This window comes from Camelus ferus, chromosome 4, assembly GCF_009834535.1.
Source record: "Camelus ferus isolate YT-003-E chromosome 4, BCGSAC_Cfer_1.0, whole genome shotgun sequence".
In the NCBI taxonomy this organism is placed as follows: domain Eukaryota; kingdom Metazoa; phylum Chordata; class Mammalia; order Artiodactyla; family Camelidae; genus Camelus; species Camelus ferus.
Window position 1 is genome coordinate 51,159,347 of NC_045699.1, and position 20,122 is coordinate 51,179,468.

Consider the following 20,122-nt stretch of genomic DNA (forward strand, 5'->3'; position numbering starts at 1 on the left):
ATTTTTTTTCACTGTGAGCTACCACAAGATCTTGTTTATATTTCCCTGTGATACAGTATAATCTTGTTTGTCTATTCTACATATGCCTGTCAGTATCTACAAATTTTGAACTCTGAGTCTATCCCTTCCCATCCCCCTCCCCCTTGGCAACCACAAGTTTGTATTCTATGTCTGAGTCTGTTTCTGTTTTGTATTTATGTTCTTTTTTTTTTTTTTTTTTTTTAGATTTTACCACATATGAGTGATCTCATATGGTATTTTGCTTTCTCTTTCTGGATTACTTCGCTTAGAATGACATTCTCCAGGCACATCCATGTTGCTGCAAATGGTGTTATGTTGTCATTTTTATGGCTGAATAGTATTCCATTGTATAAATATACCACATCTTCTTTATCCAGTCATCTGTTGATGGACATTTAGGTTGTTTCCATGTCTTGGCTATTGTAAATAGTGCTGCTATGAACATTGGGGTGCAGGTGTCTTTTTGAAGTAGGGTTCCTTCTGGATATATGCCCAGGAGCAGGATATCTCGGTCATATGGTAAATCTATTCCTAGTCTTTTTTTTTTTTTAACATTTTTTATTGATTTATAATCATTTTACAATGTTGTGTCAAATTCCAGTGTTCAGCACAATTTTTCAGTTATTCATGGACATATACACACTCATTGTCACATTTTTTTCTCTGTGAGTTATCATAACATTTTGTGTATATTTCCCTGTGCTATACAGTGTAGTCTATTCTACAATTTTGAAATCCCAGTCTATCCCTTCCCACCTTCCACCCCCTGGTAACCACAAGTCTGTATTCTCTGTCTGTGAGTCTATTTCTTTCCTTTATTTACGCTTTGTTTTTGTTTGTTTGTTTTTGTTTTTGTTTTTTAGATTCCACATATGAGCGATCTCATATGGTATTTTTCTTTCTCTTTCTGGCTTACTTCACTTAGAATGACATTCTCCAGGAGCATCCATGTTGCTGCAAATGGCATTATGTTGTCGGTTTTTATGGCTGAGTAGTATTCCATTGTATAAATATACCACCTCTTCTTTATCCAGTCACCTGTTGATGGACATTTAGGCTGTTTCCATGTTTTGGCTGTTGTAAATAGTGCTGCTATGAACATTGGGGTGCAGGTGTCATCCTGAAGTAGATTTCCTTCTGGATACAAGCCCAGGAGTGGGATTCCTGGGTCATATGGTAAGTCTATTCCTAGTCTTTTGAGGAATCTCCACACTGTTTTCCATAGTGGCTGCACCAAACTGCATTCCCACCAGCAGTGTAGGAGGGTTCCCTTTTCTCCACAGCCTCTCCAGCATTTGTCATTTGTGGATTTTTGAATGACAGCCATTCTGACTGGTGTGAGGTGATACCTCATTGTAGTTTTGATTTGCATTTCTCTGATAATTAGTGATATTGAGCATTTTTTCATGTGCTTTTTGATCATTTGTATGTCTTCCTTGGAGAATTGCTTGTTTAGGTCTTCTGCCCATTTTTGGATTGGGTTGTTTATTTTTTTCTTATTGAGTCATATGAGCTGCTTATATATTCTGGAGATCAAGCCTTTGTCGGCTTCACTTGCAAAAATTTTCTCCCATTCCGTAGGTTTTCTTCTTGTTTTACTTCTGGTTTCCTTTGCTGTGCAGAAGCTTGTAACTTTCATTAGGTCCCATTTGTTTATTCTTGCTTTTATTTCTTCTAGGAGAAAATTTTTTAAATGTATGTCAGATAATGTTTTGCCTATGTTTTCCTCTAGGAGGTTTATTGTATCTTGTCTTATGTTTAAGTCTTTAATCCATTTTGAGTTGATTTTTATATATGGTGTAAGGGAGTGTTCTAGCTTCATTGTTTTCCATGCTGCTGTCCAGTTTTCCCAACACCATTTGCTGAAGAGACTGTCTTTATTCCAATGTATATTCTTGCCTCCTTTGTCGAAGATGAGTTGACCAAAAGTTTGTGGGTTCATTTCTGGACTCTCTATTCTGTTCCATTGGTCCATATGTCTGTTTTGGTACCAATACCATGCTGTCTTGATGACTGTAGCTCTATAGTATTATCTGAAGTCTGGGAGAGTTATTCCTCCAGCCTCTTTCTTTCTCTTCAGTAATGCTTTGGCAATTCTAGGTCTTTGATGGTTCCATATGAATTTTATTATGATTTTTTCTAGTTCTGTGAAATATGTCCTGGGTAATTGGATAGGGATTGCATTAAATCTGTAGATTGCCTTGGGCAGTGTGACCATTTTGACAATATTGATTCTTCCAATCCAAGAGCATGGCATATCTTTCCATTTTTTAAAGTGTTCTTTAATTTCCTTCCTCAATGGTTTATAGTTTTCTGTGTATAATTCTTTCACCTCCTTGGTTAGATTTATTCCCAGGTATTTATTACTTTGGGTGCTATTTTAAAGGGGATTGTTTCTTTACTTTCTTCTTCTGTTGATTTATCGTTAGTGTAAAGAAATGCAACTGATTTTTGAATGTTAATTTTGTAACCTGCTACCTTGCTGAATTCTTCAATCAGCTCTAGTAGCTTGTGTGGACCTTTTAGGGTTTTCTATATATAGTAACATGTCATCAGCATATAATGACACTTTTACCTCTTCTTTTCCAATTTGGATCCCTTTTATTTCTTTCTCTTGCCTGACTGCTGTGGCTAGGACTTCCAGGACTATGTTGAATAGGAGTGGTGATAGTGGGCATCCTTGTCTTGTCCCAGATTTTAGTGGGAAGCTTTTGAGTTTTTCACCGTTGAGTACTATGCTGGCTGTAGGTTTGTCATATATAGCTTTTATTATGTTGAGATATGTTCCCTCTATACCCACTTTGGCGAGAGTTTTTATCATAAATGGGTGTTGAATTTTATCAAATGCTTTTTCTGCATCGATTGAGATGATCATGTGGTTTTTGTCCTTTCTCTTGTTGATGTGATGTATTACACTGATTGATTTGCGTATGTTGAACCATCCTTGTGTCCCTGGGATGAACCCCACTTGGTCATGATGTATAATCTTTTTTATGTGTTGTTGGATTCTATTTGCTAAAATTTTGGTGAGGATTTTGGCGTCTATGTTCATCAGTGATATTGGCCTATAATTCTCTTTTTTTGTAGTGTCTTTGCCTGGTTTTGGTATCAGGGTGATGGTGGCTTCATAGAATGAGTTTGGGAGTATTCCCTCCTTTTCAATCATCTGGAAGAGTTTGAGAAGGACTGGTATGAGTTCTTCTCTGTATGTTTGGTAGAATTCCCCGGTGAAGCCGTCCGGTCCTGGACTTTTATTTGTAGGGAGGTTTTTAATTGCTATTTCTATTTCCTTTCTAGTGATCGGATTGTTCAAGTGTTCAGATTCTTCTTGATTCAGTTTTGGTGGACAGTATGTTTCCAGAAACTTGTCCATCTCCTCTAGGTTATCCAGTTTGGTTCCATATAGTTTTTCATAATATTCTCGTATGATATTCTGTATTTCTATTTTGTTTGTTGTAATTTCTCCATTTTCCTTTCTTATTTTGCTAATTTGTGCTCTCTCTTTTTTCTTCTTTGTGAGTTTGGCCAGAGGTTTGTCGATTTTATTTACTTTTTCAAAAAACCAGCTTTTGGTTTGGTTGATTTTTTCTATGGTCTTGTTAATCTCTATTGTATTTAATTCCTCTCTGATCTTTATTATTTCCTTCCTTCTGCTGCTTTTTGGGGCTTTTTGTTCTTCTTTTTCTAATTCATTCAGGTGGTGGGTTAAATTGTTTATTTGAGATTGTTCTTCTTTTTTGAGGAAGGCCTGTATCGCTTTAAACTTCCCTCTTAGCACTGCCTTTGCTGTGTCCCATAGGTTTTGAGTGGTTGTGCTTTCATTATCATTTGTCTCAAGGTATTTTTTAATTTCAGCTTTGATTTCCTCATTGACCCATTGGTTTTTCAATAACATATTGTTTAATCTCCATGCTTTCCTTTTTTTCTCCTTTGTTTCTCTGTTGTTGATTTCCAGTTTCATGGCATTGTGGTCAGTAAAGATGCTTGAGATAATTTCTATCTTCTTAAAATTGTTGAGGTTTCTTTTGTGCCCAAGTACATGATCGATCCTGGAAAATGTTCCATGTGCACTTGAAAAGAATGTATATCCTATTTTTTGGGGGTGTAATGTTCTGAAAATATCCACCAAATCTAGTTTTTCTATTGTAGTATTTAATTTCTCTGTTGCCTTGTTTATTTTCTGTCTGGAAGATCTGTCTAGTGATGTTAATGCAGTGTTAAAATCTCCAACTATGATTGTATTCCCATCAATATCCCCCTTTATCTCTGTTAGTAATTCTTGTATGTACTTAGGTGCTCCTATATTGGGTGCATATATATTAACGAGTGTAATATCCTCATCTTGTATCACTCCTTTAATCATTATAAAATGTCCTTCTTTATCTTTCTTTATGGCCTTTGTTTTAAAGTCTATTTTGTCTGAAATCAGTACTGCAACACCTGCTTTTTTGGCTTTTCCATTTGCATGGAATATCCTTTTCCATCCTTTCACTCTCAATGTATATGTGTCCTTCTCCCTAAAGTGGGTCTCTTGTATGCAGCATATTGAAGGTTCTTGCTTTATTATCCAGTCTGCCACTCTATGTCTTTTGACTGGAGCATTTAGTCCATTAACATTTACAGTAATTAATGATAGATGTGTGTTTATTGCCATTTTGAACTTATCTTTGCAGTTGAATTGGTATATCCTCTTTGTTCCTTTCTTCTTCCTTTTGTGGTTTGGTAATTTTCCTTTGTATTATCATGGATTTTATTTAATTTTTGTGACTCCTTTGTAAATTTTTGGCTTGTGGTTACCCTTTTTTGTAAATCTGTCAACCCATTACTATAACTGTTTTTATTAAACTGATAGTAACATGCTCTCAAACCCATCCTACTGTTAAAAAAATTTTAAAAAGAAAGAAAAAAATATTCTATATTTCCCTGCCTCCGTCTCCCACTCTCAGTGATTTGTATGTCTTCTTTTATAATTTCATTTTTACTTTATTTGTAATTCATGAGTTATCACCTTTCCAGTTGTGTGTTTCTCATTTCTGTAGCATCCTGCTGCGTTTCTATTTAGAATAGCCCTTTCAATATTTCTTTTAGCATGGGTTTAGTGTTGCTAAACTCCTGCAGCTTTTTTTTTGTCTGTGAAACTCTTTATTTCTCCTTCTATCCTCAAGGATAGCCTTGCTGGATAAAGGATCCTAGGCTGCATCTTTTTTTCATTCAGGGCTTTGAATATATCTTGCCACTCCCTTCTGGCCTGTAGTGTTTGTGTAGAGAAATCAGCTGAGAGCCTTATGGGGGTTCCCTTGTAACTTACTCTTTGCTTTTCTCTTGCTGCCTTTAGAATCATTTCTTTATCCTTGACTCTGGCCATCTTGATTATGATATGTCTTGGTGTGGGTCTATTTGGGTTCTTCCTGTTTGGGACCCTCTGAGCTTCCTGTACTTGGATATCTGATTCCTTCTTTAAGTTTGGGAAGTTTTCAGTCATGATTTCTTCAAAAACCTTTTCAATCCCCTTTGATCTTTCTTCTCCTTCTGGGACCCCTATTATGCGAAGATTGGGACGCTTTATATTATCCCATAGGTCCCTTATGCTATTTTCATTATTTTTTATTTGCTTATCTTGTAGTTCTTCTGAATGGGTGCTTTCTATTGCCCTGTCTTCTAGATCACTAATTCGTTCCTCTGCATTATCTAGTCGGCTTTGCACAGCTATTAGATCATTCCTCATCTCTGTCAATGAGTTTACCCATTCTACTTGGCTCTTCTTTATAGCTTCAATTTCATTTTTGATATATTTTATATCTCTAAACACTATCTCTTTTAATTCCTTCAGCAATTCGATCACTCCTTTTTTGAAATCTTGATCTAGTAGGCTATTGATGTCTATTTCGTTGATCTTTCTTTCAGAGGATTTCTCTTGTTCTTTTAATTGGGAAAGGTTTTTCTGCTTCTTCATCTTGCTCATACCTCTTTGGCACTGTGGTTTATGGAGTATCAGTTGTTTATTTTGGTCCTTAAGGATTTTATCTATCTGATGCCTATTTAGGAATAGAACTTAGGAAAAAAAGAAAAAAAAATAAGAGAGAGAGAAAGAATTTTAAAAGAAGGGAGAAAGAGGGTTTGAAAACAGTGTATAATGAATAATAGAAGAGTGAGTTGAAGCAGAGTATTAATCGGGTTGAGACGTCCTTTTGAAACCTTTACAAAAAAGGGGGGGGGGAGATGAATAGATGTATTTGAAACCTGTGTCTAATCAATAGCAGGACATCAAAACCCAAGAGAAATAGAAATGAATTAAGAAGTAAAGATTAAGAGAGTAATAGAAAATAGAACAGGTAAAAACAGATTTTTAAAAAGGGGGGGGGTGGTCAGTGTTCTCCTGGAGTCTGTGTGCTTTTAATGTGAAGTCTTTCTGTCTTCGTCCTGTTTTGGAAGCTCAGCTTGCTGTTTTCAGAGGCCCTCCGTTGGCGCCCTCCTCTGTGCTGCTCCCAGCACCTGTCGGCAAGCAGATCGTGCCTCCTCCTAACACTGGGTGAGGTGCAGCGCTCCTCTGCTGTGGGCGGGCGGGTCACTGCCCCTCCGGATGCCGCAGTCAGATGTTGCAGACTGGCCGGGTAGGAGGGCGGGTCGTGCCCCCTCCCAGCACCTCGGTCAGGGGCTGTGTTCCTGCCCGAAAGGCGGGGGTCCGCTCTCGCTCTACCTGCGCTGCTGGTAGCTGCGCTGTTCTGTGCGGCTGCGCGCTCCGCCCTGGTCGGCGCTCCGCCTTGGTCGGCGCTCCGCCCTTCGGCGCTCCGCGGGTGGGCTCGGGGAAGACCGAGGGACAGTCCAGTCCCTGCTCCGAGCCAAAACCCAGCTCCTTGTTTGTCTTTGTGGAGCAAGTTCTCTGAGGGACCAGGATGGAAGGATCCTATCTGCCCCGGGCTGCAGGCCAGTCTCAGTCTGGCCTTTGAGGCTGCTAAGCCCTTCGGTGCGGATGCAGGTTTCGCCCCCGCCCCGCCTGAGTGCTCAGCGCAGAGGATATGGCGGCTGTGCCTGAGCCCCGCCTCTCTTCCCCCGAAAACTTTCCGCGGGTTTTCAGAGATGGGGGTGTGCACCCTTCCCCCGAGAGCACATCAACCTTGCTGTTTTATGGAGGGCCCAGGTTGTTCTGCCCTGTGCACCCACAGCCACGGCGCGCAGCCCCTTGCGTTCCCCCGGGGCTGCCTCCGTGCAGCCACTTCCGTCCTCCGCCAGGCTTGTGCAGCCTGGCCCTGCCCGCGGCTGCCGGCCCGCGTCTCAGGCTGGGTGTCGGGGGGACGCTCTGTGCCCGTTTAACTTAGTTCTGTTAGTCAAGGGCTGCTCTGTACAGATCCGAGCCTCGGAGGCTCCCCCTCCGTCCCGCTGGCCTCTCAGTTGGAGAGGGGAGACCCAGCGAGCGAGCGCCAGTCCTCCTTTGCCGCTCCCTCCCTGCGGGACCCGTCCCGCGCTGCTTTGCCTTTTGTTCTTTCTTTTTTCCTTTTCTCCTACCAGATTTTTGGCGTCTTTATCTTTTGAAGAGGGTGATGTTCTGTCAGAGTTCCACAGGTGCTCTGGTTGGCTGAGTGGGTCTGTAGATGTGAGTCTTGGTGTATTTGTGGGAGAGGGTGACCTGCGAGCGTCCTTCTACTCCACCATCTTCTCCGTCTCTCCTATTCCTAGTCTTTTGAGGAAGATACTGTTTTCCACAGTGGCTGCACCAAACTGCATTCCCACCAGCAGTATAGGAGGGTTCCGTTTTCTCCACAGCCTCTTCAGCAGGATAATGCTCTGTAATGATTATGAGCCAATTATATAGGTTGGATCTCATACATAACCTAAATGTAATGTTGAATGCTGGGCTTTGAATTTACCAAAAAAAATTTTTTTTATCTTCCTAGAATGGAGCTGGTTTGTCAAAATCCAAAGGAAGCCGAATTGGATTTGATGGCACACAATGGGTATGTGTAATAATCAAGAAATTCCTCAATTGCCATGTTCATTTAGTTCGTTCATTTGTGTACTTAGTAAGTATTTGTTGAATGATGACAATGATAGTAGCTAGCTCAGTGGGAGGTGGGAGTAGGTGATAGAGGTGAAGGAGCAGACCCTGTGCCAAGAGCTTTACCTGCAGTATGTCATTTAGTCCTTATGGAAACTTTAAAGAGTCAGTACACATGTTTATCCTCAATTAACTTAGAAGGATTAAGGTTAGTTGGCTAATAAGTGACTGAGTCCAGGTTCTAACTGCTTGCTTCCAAAATCCTTATTCACTAAGCTATAGTGCTTCCCCAAATGAATCAGAATTGACCCAAGAATAAGGGTAAATAATGATTAGGAATAAAAATCTCTTCAACATATTCCTTTTTAAGATAAGGAAGACTAGCAAGATGTACAATAAATCTGTTTTGGAGCCTGTACATTTATAAAACATATTTCTTACTTTTTTTCTAATCAAATTTAGGTTGAAAAACAATACTAAAAAATTACATTTATCCTCTTAGCCTGTGCTTTGGATATGAATAGATATTTCTTCTGGATGCATTTCAATCTTTGGCTTCTCTTTAACCAGAGTCATGGAAGGCTTTATGTTAGGTGTGGGTTTTCAAATCACCAAGCACCTGTAAAGTAGTGATAATTTTAGGTCATTGCTGATACCAGTTGGATTTGAGCTACTTTTTAAAAGATAAAGCCTGGATAAAAAGGTAAAATCCTGTATCAGGCTCCTCAACTATCAAGTCTAGAAGTATCAATGTGAACTTTTAATTTATTGAAAGTAGGAGGTGTTTTGCTCTGTGTAGTCTGAGGGGAAAGGGTAGCTTACTGTTCTGTACTTTATAATATGTTACATACATTTCTACTTTAACATTTTACCTTATAAATATTTGTTTATCTTCCTCAGTAGACTGTGTACTTCTTGAGAAGAGGGATAGTGTATTATTCATTTGTGTGTGTTTTTTAGCCAAATAATATACATGGTTTCTGTGAAGCACTCTGTATATTTTTATAAAATTAATGAATAAAAAAAAGTAAGATAGATTGTTGTATTAGTTTAGAAGAATTAAGGGGATTCTTTTCCTCTCAAACAGCGTGCAGTTAAAAAATTTGTTATGCTAACATCGAGTCAAAATATTCCTGTGTTCCTTATTGATCCTTTGATTCTGGAATTGATTAATAAAAACTTAGAACAAGTCAAGAATACTTCTCATGGCTCCACTTCAGAATGCAGGTTTTTCTGTGTTCCAAGAGACTTTACTGCATTTGCACTACAGTACCATCTATGGAAGAATGAGGTGAGATGATTTGCTTTCAGGTAATGGAATGTGTTTTTTACGAAATGGTATGGCATTAAACTAGTTTAAACTGTAAAACACTTAAAATTTTTCAAAAAGATTTTTATAAGTGGTATCAGGAATATTTTCAGCTATAAGTAGCAAAACAATTAATAATGGTAATTAATAATAATTAATAAATAGAGGATTTATTTTTCTTGTATAACAAAAGGTTAAAAGGTTGGTGGACATTGGTATTAGCTCAGCTGATGTTAGCATTTGCATCACTGAGATTCTTTCTTCATTTCTCTCCTCGTCACATAGCTGTAGAGCTCTGAGGCCCCATAGCTATGTTCCAGGCAGGGAGATGACTGGAAGGGATGGTGAGTCTGTCCATCCTTTGAAGGAAAAAAATGTTCTCCGAAACTTCTTGGAAACTGCTTATAGCTCACTGTCCAGAAGTATGTTCACATATCTGCTTGTTGTGAAGGAGGCTAAAAAACCAGGTATTTAGCATTTCCATCAGTGTATGCAGGTAGGTGGGAAGGGATCTGGTGGTGAATTTTCACCATCTGCTACATAAGATATACAAGAGGTAGTATCCTTTGTCTGTAGCACTATTCTTTCCATGTTGTAAGTGCACAGGGCTTGTTTGATACTTGAGTTAGTGCTTCTTAGGAGTATCCAAAAATTCACATTTATACTTCCATCCTGCTTTAAGATTACAAGGCAAAAGTCAGACAGTAGTCAAAAAAAAAAAAAAAAGTTCAACCAAACATGCCAAAAATTTGCTTATTTCTTTATTCGGATTACCTCTAACTTTCTAGTTTCACTGTTTTTCATTAAGGAGTTACTCAAGAAAGAGTAAGGAAATTAGCACGAGACTAAATGAACTCATCTGTTTAGTCCACCATCCGTGGTAGATGTGCACTGGCGCTGCAGGGGATCTGTTTCAGTTGTGTTGGCCCCGATAGGAGGGGCTCATGCTCCAGGGTGACAGTGTGGTCTGGCAAAGCACTGTAAGCTGCACGCTTCCACGTGATTTTTGTTTGCTTATCTTTCTTTACTCCCAAATTTATATTTTGAAAATATTTAAACTTATGGAAAAGTTAAGACATGGCATTTTTTAATTTTTACTTTTAATCAAAATATTATTAGTGCTAAGTCTAAAAAGTCAAGAACTAGTGCAGAGCTCAAAGTGAAAAAAATCAGTACCTGACTTTCTCTCCCTCTTCCCCTTATTCCCACTTAGAGCCAGCCACTTTCAGCTCTCTCTAGCTTGTTTATCTTCTTATTTGTAAATGAAATGTTTATGCTTCTGTTTTTAAATATTTCATATTTAGATTATGAATTATGAGAATTTGTCTTTGTATCTATTTTGTCTCAGGCAGACACACCCCCACACAAACACTTTTTTCCCATTGTCATCAAAAATGAGTGAATTCAGGGGAGGGTATAGGTCAGTGGTAGAGCGCATGCTTAGCATGCACGAAGACCTGGGTTCAATCCCCAGTACCTCCATTTAAAAAAAAAAAAAAAGACTGAATCACATTTTGTAGTTAAAGCACTAGTCACTGTTTATCTTATTAATCATATGATTATTTTCCTTTTCTCATATGACTTTTTTTCTCCCTTTTCGTTTGCTTGTTTTCTATATATTTATCAATAATCCATGTATGAACACAGCAATAGAAATGTAAAGCTCACAGTAGGATCTAACACATCAGGTAATCTCTCAGTTCATTATTTTCCCCTTGGGGATGTCCCTCCTAGAGCTATGGTCTTTCTGCCCTAGTACAGTCTGGTCTACTCCGCAGGTGGTGGTCTTAACTCCTCTTCACAACATTTTGGGAATTCTCTTCTGAGAAGGGGGAATGGGAGGTTGAAACCTTTCATATCTTAAAATGTTTCTTTTTACCTAAACATTTGATTTCTAATTTGGCTTATGGAGCAGTTAGCTTCTGCCATGTAACAGATGCCCCCAAATTTAGTGGCTTAAATAGCAACCAAGTATGTAGCTAATGATTCTGTAACTTAGCCATTTGGGTGTGATTCAGCAGGGCTATTCTTCTAGCCTCAGCTAAGCTCGCTTATGCAGCTGCCAATCAGCTGGGCAGCTCTGCTTCTCAGGATGGCTGGCTGTCAGGTGGGGCAGTGGAAGTGCCTGAGCCATGTGTCCTTCATTCTCTGGGCTAGTCTAGGCTTAGAGAAAGCAAAAGCATGTGAGGTCTCTTTACATTGTTAAAACATTAAGATTTCTTATCCATGAACATGAAATATATCACCTTTAATTCAAGTGCCCTTTGGTGTTCTGTAATAGAATATCCTAAGTTTTCTTACTTTGTGCATCTTTGTAAGATTTATGTCTTGCTATTTTAGTTTTGTATGTGGACCGAAAAGGGGCCTTGTGGTGGGTGTTAATGTAGATACTTTTCCGCTTCTTTTTCCAATTCATTATTATAGGTGAATTTGAATGCTGTTGTCTTTTGTATTTTTATCTTGTTTCCCAGCAACTGTACTAAATACTGAACTCTATACATAAACTCCGATAGCTTTTCTCTCCTCCTTCATTCCCCCACCTTTTTTTCTCCTTCTCTTTCATTTTCTTTCTTTCTTTAAATGTAGATCATTGTATTCTCTGCACAAAAAGACAGTTTGTTCTCTTTCTTTCCAACTCTTATGTTTAATTTCTTTTTCTTGTCTTATTGGTTTAGGTAGGACCCCCAAGATACAATTGAATAGAAGTGTTCTTTCTTTCTGAACTTTTTACTGCTTGAATGTAAGGCTTCCAAAATCGATCCTTTCGTTTTCTTATCTTTGCTCTGTGATTTTTCATCTTTTTCTAACTGTTCTACTTTTAAACAAAATCTTTAACAATGTCATTGATTTTTTTTTAATTTTCATACTTTTGTTTTCTAAAAGCTCTGTGTATGCTGATTGTTCTTATAATAGCATACTTGTTTTTCATGGGTGCAGTTTTGTTATTTTTGCTCTGCAGATTTGAAAGGTTTGGTGTTTTTAAAAAGTCTTTTGCTCTCTGCTGCATTTTGTTTTATTTTATTTGTCTGTTTTTCATGATACAGGTTTTCTACAATGTTTGTTGACCTTTGTCTGTTCATATTTAAGAATGAGGCACTGAAAACCAGTTGGAAGCTTCTTGTTATGGTCAGGCCTCATGAACTGGTGGACTTCACTATAGGGTAGTAAGAGTATGCCAGCTTTTTCACTGGAGGGACTCTTAAATGTCAGTATTTGTAGGTCATTTCTATGGGACTCTTGAGTTCCTCAGAGAAAAAGCCTACAAGGCTTATAAATCTTTTTTACAATGAGTATTTTATAATGTTCCTTTATTTTCCCAAAATAAAATGTATAGCAATTATAACTTACCTACATACATAATCTCTCAAATCAATGTAATGTCTCACCTACAATATAAAGTGGAAATAAAAGGAAACGTGTATTTCAGTGTGTAAATGCTCAGGCCTGACTACACTGGAAGACATAATGAAGTAATTCAGATGCTTTCACTTATCGGTAGGATCACTGAATGTGATAGCTTCAAATATAGACTCTATTATGAATGACACTGTCGTTAGTAATCAGCTTTCCAAAATAGTAGACAAGTGTCTAACAACAAAACAGTGAAACTGCCTCTCCTTTAACATGGCTGTTGTGTTCCTGGGAAATGGAGGCTCATGTAATTATGAAAAAGTTTTTCATTACATGATTATCTGATAGAACATTTGAAGTTATACAAGACTCAGGATAGATTTTCATATTTTGGATTGTAGCATGTCCAGTGTCCCTGGCCTAACCTCTCGATGCCAATTGTGTCCTCCCTAATCATTATAATAACCAAAAACATCTCCATAAGTTTCTAAATTGTCTCTTGGATACAGTACCACTTGCCTTGAGAACCGGTCCTGTAGAAGAAAGAGCATATGCCACAATTGGCAAACCCAAAAAAACCAGTCAGTGGAAGAAACCAAAGGTCAGCAGTATTCAGATAAGCACAGGGGTTCATGGTTATCATTTTATACGTAGGATATCATACAGACCCTTTGGAGAGTCCTCCCTAAACCTTCTCCCAAGGTAGAGCTAATTAATTAGATCACCAGTCTAGTTACTATAGACTTAATTTACGTGTGACTTTTCTTTGTTAATACCATTACCAAACGGCAAAGCATTGCCAAGGCAACTGGGAGTGGATTTGTGCAGTAGTCTTGACCTAGGCCTTTGCTCTGTTTGATCAGAGCAACTGCTTTGTTCTTGACTGTGCTCTGTCACGATTATAAGAAGGCAAGCCACTTTGTGGTTCTGCCTGTTCTGTCTGTCAGTCTTTCCTCCCACAGCCCAAGGGCTGATTTCTCCTCAAATTCTGCCTGGCCTTTTCAATTTTTTCCAAATTTACCAACTTACAATGCTTTTCTTTCATCCTGTACAGTAGATTCCTTCTCTTACTTGGCCATTCTCACCCTCAATCAGTGCATTCCACCTCATAGGTGTACCAGGAAAGAGAAGGAAAAAGAGGAACCTACAGTTGATAATCCTAATAGAAGGAGCATCAGGGTGAAATTGTATTAGCCAGGGTAAGTTACGTTAGTTGCTACTAAAAACAACCCTAAAATCGTATTGGCTTAGTGCAAAAAAAGGAGTAATTGTCTTTAGTTAGAATCTAGTGTGGATATTGTTGGTCAGGGATATTCCTGGATGACTTTGTTATAAGCGGTAACTTAGGGATGCAGGCTGTTTCATTCGTGTGACCTTCCTATCTGGGAGTTCTTTGCTTCTCTGCACACAAATAGAAGAGGGAGAGCAGGGGAGATCTTATGAGATGTTGTAAGGCCAGGCCTGGAATTGGTATCTGATACTTCCATCCACATTCCTCTGACCAAAGCACAATTTAGCTCTATATCCAGAAAACAGAAGACCATTTTTATTGGCACTAGTTAGCATTCTCTACCAGAATGATCACTTTCTCTTGTTTAACAGTGTAAACAACAACAACAACAACAACAACAACAAATATCTATTGAGCACCTGCTGGGTACTAGCCACTCTGTTGACTCCCGTGGTTGAGAAACTTGTAGTCTATTAAAGGAGTTTAACCAAATAAAAAAGCACAGTCAGTTCTGTGATAAAGGTTTGTGTGTGTTACAAGAGCATAGATGAGCAGACAGCTAATCCAAATGACAGCACTCAGAGGCGGTGAGTGATGTGAATCAACTACTCTTGAAAAATGTTTGTGAATGCTGTGCCTCATAAGACAAGCTTTCAGACACAGTTCCATCCTGTAATAACTTGAATGTCTGGTATTAACCACTTAGAAGTCTATTCTCCTTAAATGTAGACTAGGCATAGTAACATCTTCCTTGCTGACCTCACATGGTTTCCGTGGACATCAGATGAGATAACGAGCATAAATGAGCTTTGTATGCATTACATTAGTGTGGACTAGAGAGGCAGTGTTGTGGAGTGGGGAGGATCTTGTGTTTGGTTAGTAAGGCCTAACTGCTGGCAGTGGCTTTGCCTCTTACTCGTTTTGTTTCGTTAGACTTCTGTGAGTCTCTTTCCTTACCTGTAGTATCTGTGCTACTTACTCTCTAGGATAGATGTCGTATGTAAACGCAATAATGTCTATAAAAGTTCCTTGGAAACTACATTTCTATTCAAATGTAGTGTTCTTAATAAACAATACTGTTTAATCATCTGTAGAACTGGTTGTTGAGGTTAGGATTAAAAATCTACCATGTAGATTAATCCTTTTACATGAGGTTTATACAATAACTAATGCTGTTGGAAAACGCACTTTGTTTTGTAGTATATCTCAGTCTGTTTTCTAAGGATTTGCATTATGATGGACTTCTGCTTTAGTAGCAGTTCAAGGTGTTGGGATATAACTGTAAGATGAAAACACTGCTTTCTGAAGCACCTTTGAAGATTACTAGAAGTTAGATTGAGAATACAGGTTTAGTTTTAAGTACTATCCTTATATTAACATTTACTTTGTAGATACTAACCAGTGAACACTACAATGAGTGAGCATTCTCATTCCAAGGAAGAAATTTGTATTAATTTTCATAAAGAGAGCGTTTAAACATGTCTCCACGCTGTGTGGTTTCTCTTTTTGGTCCTTTCCTTTGCTGTCCCACCACGACCTTCCCCTCACCCCTTCATTTTTTAATCTTCAGGCAAAGAGCAGATTAGCACAAAAATACGTGTGACTTAATACAGTGTAAGAATCACTTTAGTTTTGCTCCTGGTATTTAGTTTTAAAGAGTCGAGCTTGATGTTTCTTTGGTTTTAGGAAGGCTGGTTTCGGATAGCTGAAAATATGGGATTTCAATGTCTGAAGATCGAGAGCAAAGACCCCCGGCTCGATGGGATAGATTCACTTTCTGGAACTGAAATCCCCCTGCACTACATCTGCAGGTTGGCCAGTCATGCCATCCACGTGGTGGTTTTTCATGAGAGGAGTGGCAACTACCTCTGGCACGGCCATCTGCGGCTCAAAGGACACATTGACAGGAAATTTGTCCCTTTTCGAAAGTTATCATTTGGTCGTTATGCTGGAGCTTTTGACAGGTAAATTCCGGGGTCTCAAGAGGAGATGTGAAACCTATATTGTTCAGTCATGAATTCTCACTCTTTCTTTTACATTTAGATATTAAATCTAAAGTGTAATTCACATAAATCCATTTTGAAATGTAAATATTCAACAGTAGGAAACTCCTGCACATGTGCCCCAGGAAATATGTATCAGATTGTTCATAGCAACACTGTTCTTAATGCCCCAGACAAAACGCCGTTTATTCACACATTGAAGAATCATACGGCAGGGAAACTCTGAACTTGTGCTCTGTGTAACGACAGAGACAAGTACTACAATGTTGAGGGACACAAATGAGGCATAAAATAATAACTAGTCTTATGATTATATTTATAATATAAACACAGGATAAAATATGTTCATGGATTATACTTAAAAGTGGTTAAAAGTTACAAATGTCCAGTAGGTATAAGATAAAAAGTTCTTGGGAGGTAGTGTACAGCATGATGACTACAATTAATACTGCTGTATTGTGTATTTGATAGTTACTGAGAGAGTAGGTCTTAAAAAATAATGTCTAAGGTAGTTGAAGGAAATATGCATAAAGTTTAGCTATTTGGCTTATGTTGTATGTTTTGAAGAGGCTGCCAGTATTCTGGGTTAAGTCCTGGTAATAAATCTTAACTTTTGTTTTCAGGCCAGAGTTACAACAAATTACTATTGATGGATTAGAAGTTCTCATTCCAAAGGAACCAGTGCACTTTCTAGAAGAAATACCACACTCTAGATTTATTGAGTGTAGGTATAAAGAAGCTCGAGCATTCTTTCAGGTTCGAGATAAGCAAATGTTGTACTTCTTAAATTGAAGTGTGTTTATTTGTAATATTTCTGGGGGGGGGGGAATGAAGGGACTTATGGAAAACAGGTAAGAAAACATCTTTTCAGATTTGCCTGTTCTGGATTTTTTTTACATGGATTAAACATTAACCTTAAGAAACAATTTCTTCCCTAGTTGAATGGTCTGCTATTTATGGAGACGTTGTTTTATTTGAATAGACTTCGGGTAGCCCATAAACTTTTTAAAGGTGATGCATGCTGTTCTTCAAGCAGTCCAACTAGGATGAAGCCACGTAGAAGATGGACCGTGTGGATTTAGAAAAGACTTCATGCAAAATACAGTTTTTCTCAGAAGATTGGCACTGAATATGAATTTTTGTGTGTTTATGAAGGTTTTTTGAAGATAAATGCTACATAAAAACCAAGTGCTTCTGAACTTTACTTTATTCTGCTGCTCTCGCTTTCAATTCAATAAACATTTATTAAAAGCCAGCTTTCCAGGAACTCTCCTGACCCTGGGGATATAAAGATGAATTTAAAGGACATGAAAGTTCAGCTCTGAGAAGTAACATGAAACAGGGATACAGTGAAAACAGTCAGACTTATGTGTTGTTTTGGTGCCCTTAATCCTTCTACTTGCCCTTTATTTTCTGAGGTTCCCTTCCAAGAAAGCTGTGAACACAAAAGGACAGGAGTGAAATGGGAAGATGAAGTACCAGCTACATCATCACAGGCCCAATGCCCAAGCTGTAAATGCAAGGTTTTGTCTAGTAGGCTGTGTTGGCTCCCAGGACCCAGACCTGATAGGCCAGTTGGGCCTTCCTACTCCTGTTCCCTTAAATCCATAGTTGCACGACTGGGGAACATACCAGTCAGCCTCATGGATGAAATGCTGGAAAACTGTGTGTGTGGCTGGGCCAACTCTAGTCGGCAAGGGCTGCGCTGCCCATGATATCCCCATCACAGAGTAACAGGAAGCAGAGATGCATTCTGGTGCTGAACTTGACCATGCACTGTTCCTGCCTTCAGGGGTTTTGTTCTGGTTGCCACCTCTGTCATAGCAATTACCGCAGTTAATTGTGAACGTCTCTCTTGTCCCTCTATGAGATTATGTGAACTTACTGGCATTTTATTCACCTCTGTAGCAAGTACCTGGCACAAAGGAAAGATCCTGTAATGATGGGGATGTGCATGGAGAATAAGGTGCTCATCTGAATCAAGTGATTTTTTTCAGGACACTTACCAGGGCTACTCCATTACCTCACAAGCAATTGCCCAGGCTTATTTTGTTGATCTTTGTGAGGAGGCAGTGTAAAATGTACAATGTTCCCGAATATTGAGAAATCATGAGGGTAATTTTTAATCATATTTTCAAATTCCATATTTTCATGTTTGCTTTTGAAGATTTAAGGGCAAGCATTCAGTCAGCATTTGAGTAAAGAATATGGATGACAGATGCTTGGAGGGCTTATCAGCTCATCATAGCCTCATTCTTTCGGTGTGTGACGTATCATCACATGGTGAGGTTGTAATGCTATCTGGAGGTTTATATTCATGACAAGGTCAAGTGGAACTTTGTATTCGATCTTCATCGCGTTGTCTCTCTACTCGCAGCAAGATAGACTCGTGATCACTAATTTGTTTTTCTCCTCTGATAATGTATTATTATCACAAATGTAAAGTGTCTAATGGGATTGGTAACTTTTTTTATCCTCATCCTCGTAAATGTTTCATTCTTCATCCTTTCTTATGTTAGACTCATGACTGAAAAATACCGGGAGGGTCCGTTTTCAAATTAAAGCGAACATACATAACTTTGAACACTTGATGGCGCCAAACAGTCTTAAATACAATTCCTGGTGTAAAACAAGCAATGAATTAATCTAATAGATCCCGTAAAGCAGCCTCCTAACTTCCTTTTTTTTAAATAACAATTTTTTGGAAGCATTTTTAAACTTTCAGAATAATTACCAAATACTATACAAATAATTTTTTTCCCTGAACCATTTGGAAGTAAGTTGTCGACCATATGCCACAAAACCTCAAATAATTTAGCATTTCTTAAAAACAAGAACGTTTTCCTACGTGTCTTGATACAAAAATCAGGAATTTAACACATCGATCATTACCATTTAATATCCATTCAAGTTTTGCTTAACTACTTCAGTAATGACCTTTATTATAAAAGGTTTCAGTTCAGAATCACATGATGTATTTAATTTTTCTGTCTCTTTAGTCTCCTTCACTCTGGAACATTTTTACAATCCTTTTTTAACTTTTATGACTTTGATATTTTTGAAGATTATAGGTGTGATATTTTTAAAATTGTCCCTTGTTTGGGGTTTGTCTGGTTTTTACTCATGTTAGGTTCATCTTTAGTAGAAATAACACAGAAGTGATCCTGGGCTCTTCTCATGACATCCTGTCAGGCGCTACATGATTTCAGTTTGTCCCATTACTGTTGGCGTTTCCTTTGATTGCTTAGTTAAAGTGCTGTCTGCTGGCTTCACCCTGGCGACATTTCTGGTTTTCCCTTTGTAATGAGTAGGTACTTGGCATGAAGGTATTTAAAACTATCATCATCAAACTCTCAGTTAATTTATTTGTTTACATCAGTATGAACTCATGATTTCCCATTTCCTTCAGTGACTTATAGGCCACTATTTTCGTTATTTTGACCCTCAAATTGTTCTTCCATATTTGGCCAGTGGGAACCCTTCATGTAGCTTCTGTGTCCTTTTTGACATGTCTCCATCATTTCTGGGCACTTTCTTGCTTTTGGGCACAAGACATCTTAGGTTAATCTTGTAATTTCTCTCCTACAACCCTGGAATCAGCCATTTCTCTGACTCCTGGTTCCTTTTAGAAGCCGAGCCTGGATGTCAGGTGTGCTCATTGCTATTTGGGTTTTGCTGCCCGCAGACCCTCTCAGTGGCAAGAGTGGTATATGTATGTGTGTATTTCTATATCTATCAAGATCTAAGAATTCACACTGATATCTTCAGTCTAATTAACTTACATTTCAGTTAAACAGCATAGGGTTCATTTCCATATTTGTGACTCCCTTCTCAAACAATAAGAAACCCGACTCCTATTATCCTTTATATATTTACTTATTTGTTCAATCTTTCATCTTTTCCGCTGCTGCATTTGGATGCTATTCTCATCCTGCTTGGATATTCCTGTCCCCAACCAGGCTGCCCCCATATATAGACACACTGCTCACCCTGCTCAGGCTCTGGCCACATAGGTTTGGGAAAGGTTGCCTGAACGGGAAAGTGCAAATGGACTTGATATTTAAACTAGGATTTAGTCTTTTTCTGGAGGCATGGTAATCCCAATATATGTGTGTGTGTATATATATAATTTTTAAATGAAAAAAGTATGTATAACTAATTTTAAAGTCCATAACAAACGTATAAGGTGTACAGATGTATATATACATATATAT

General features: G+C 38.4%; 1 protein-coding gene across 7 annotated transcripts in view; it reads left to right on the plus strand.

Moving 5' to 3' along the window:
• FKTN (fukutin) overlaps window positions 1-20,122 on the plus strand; it is an 80,062-nt gene that overhangs the window by 11,857 nt on the left and 48,083 nt on the right. For 6 of the 7 annotated variants that reach the window (XR_004319376.1, XM_032478116.1, XM_032478119.1 and 3 more), the window contains exons 3-6: window positions 7,914-7,973; window positions 9,102-9,305; window positions 15,592-15,869; window positions 16,532-16,664. Coding sequence is in view for 6 of the 7 variants with exons in the window: in XM_032478116.1 (XP_032334007.1) it covers window positions 7,914-7,973; window positions 9,102-9,305; window positions 15,592-15,869; window positions 16,532-16,664 (675 nt within the window). In the remaining variant the exon portion in view is untranslated. The remainder of the gene's footprint in view (window positions 1-7,913; window positions 7,974-9,101; window positions 9,306-15,591; window positions 15,870-16,531; window positions 16,665-20,122) is intronic. The other variant, XM_032478120.1, reaches the window with a different exon arrangement.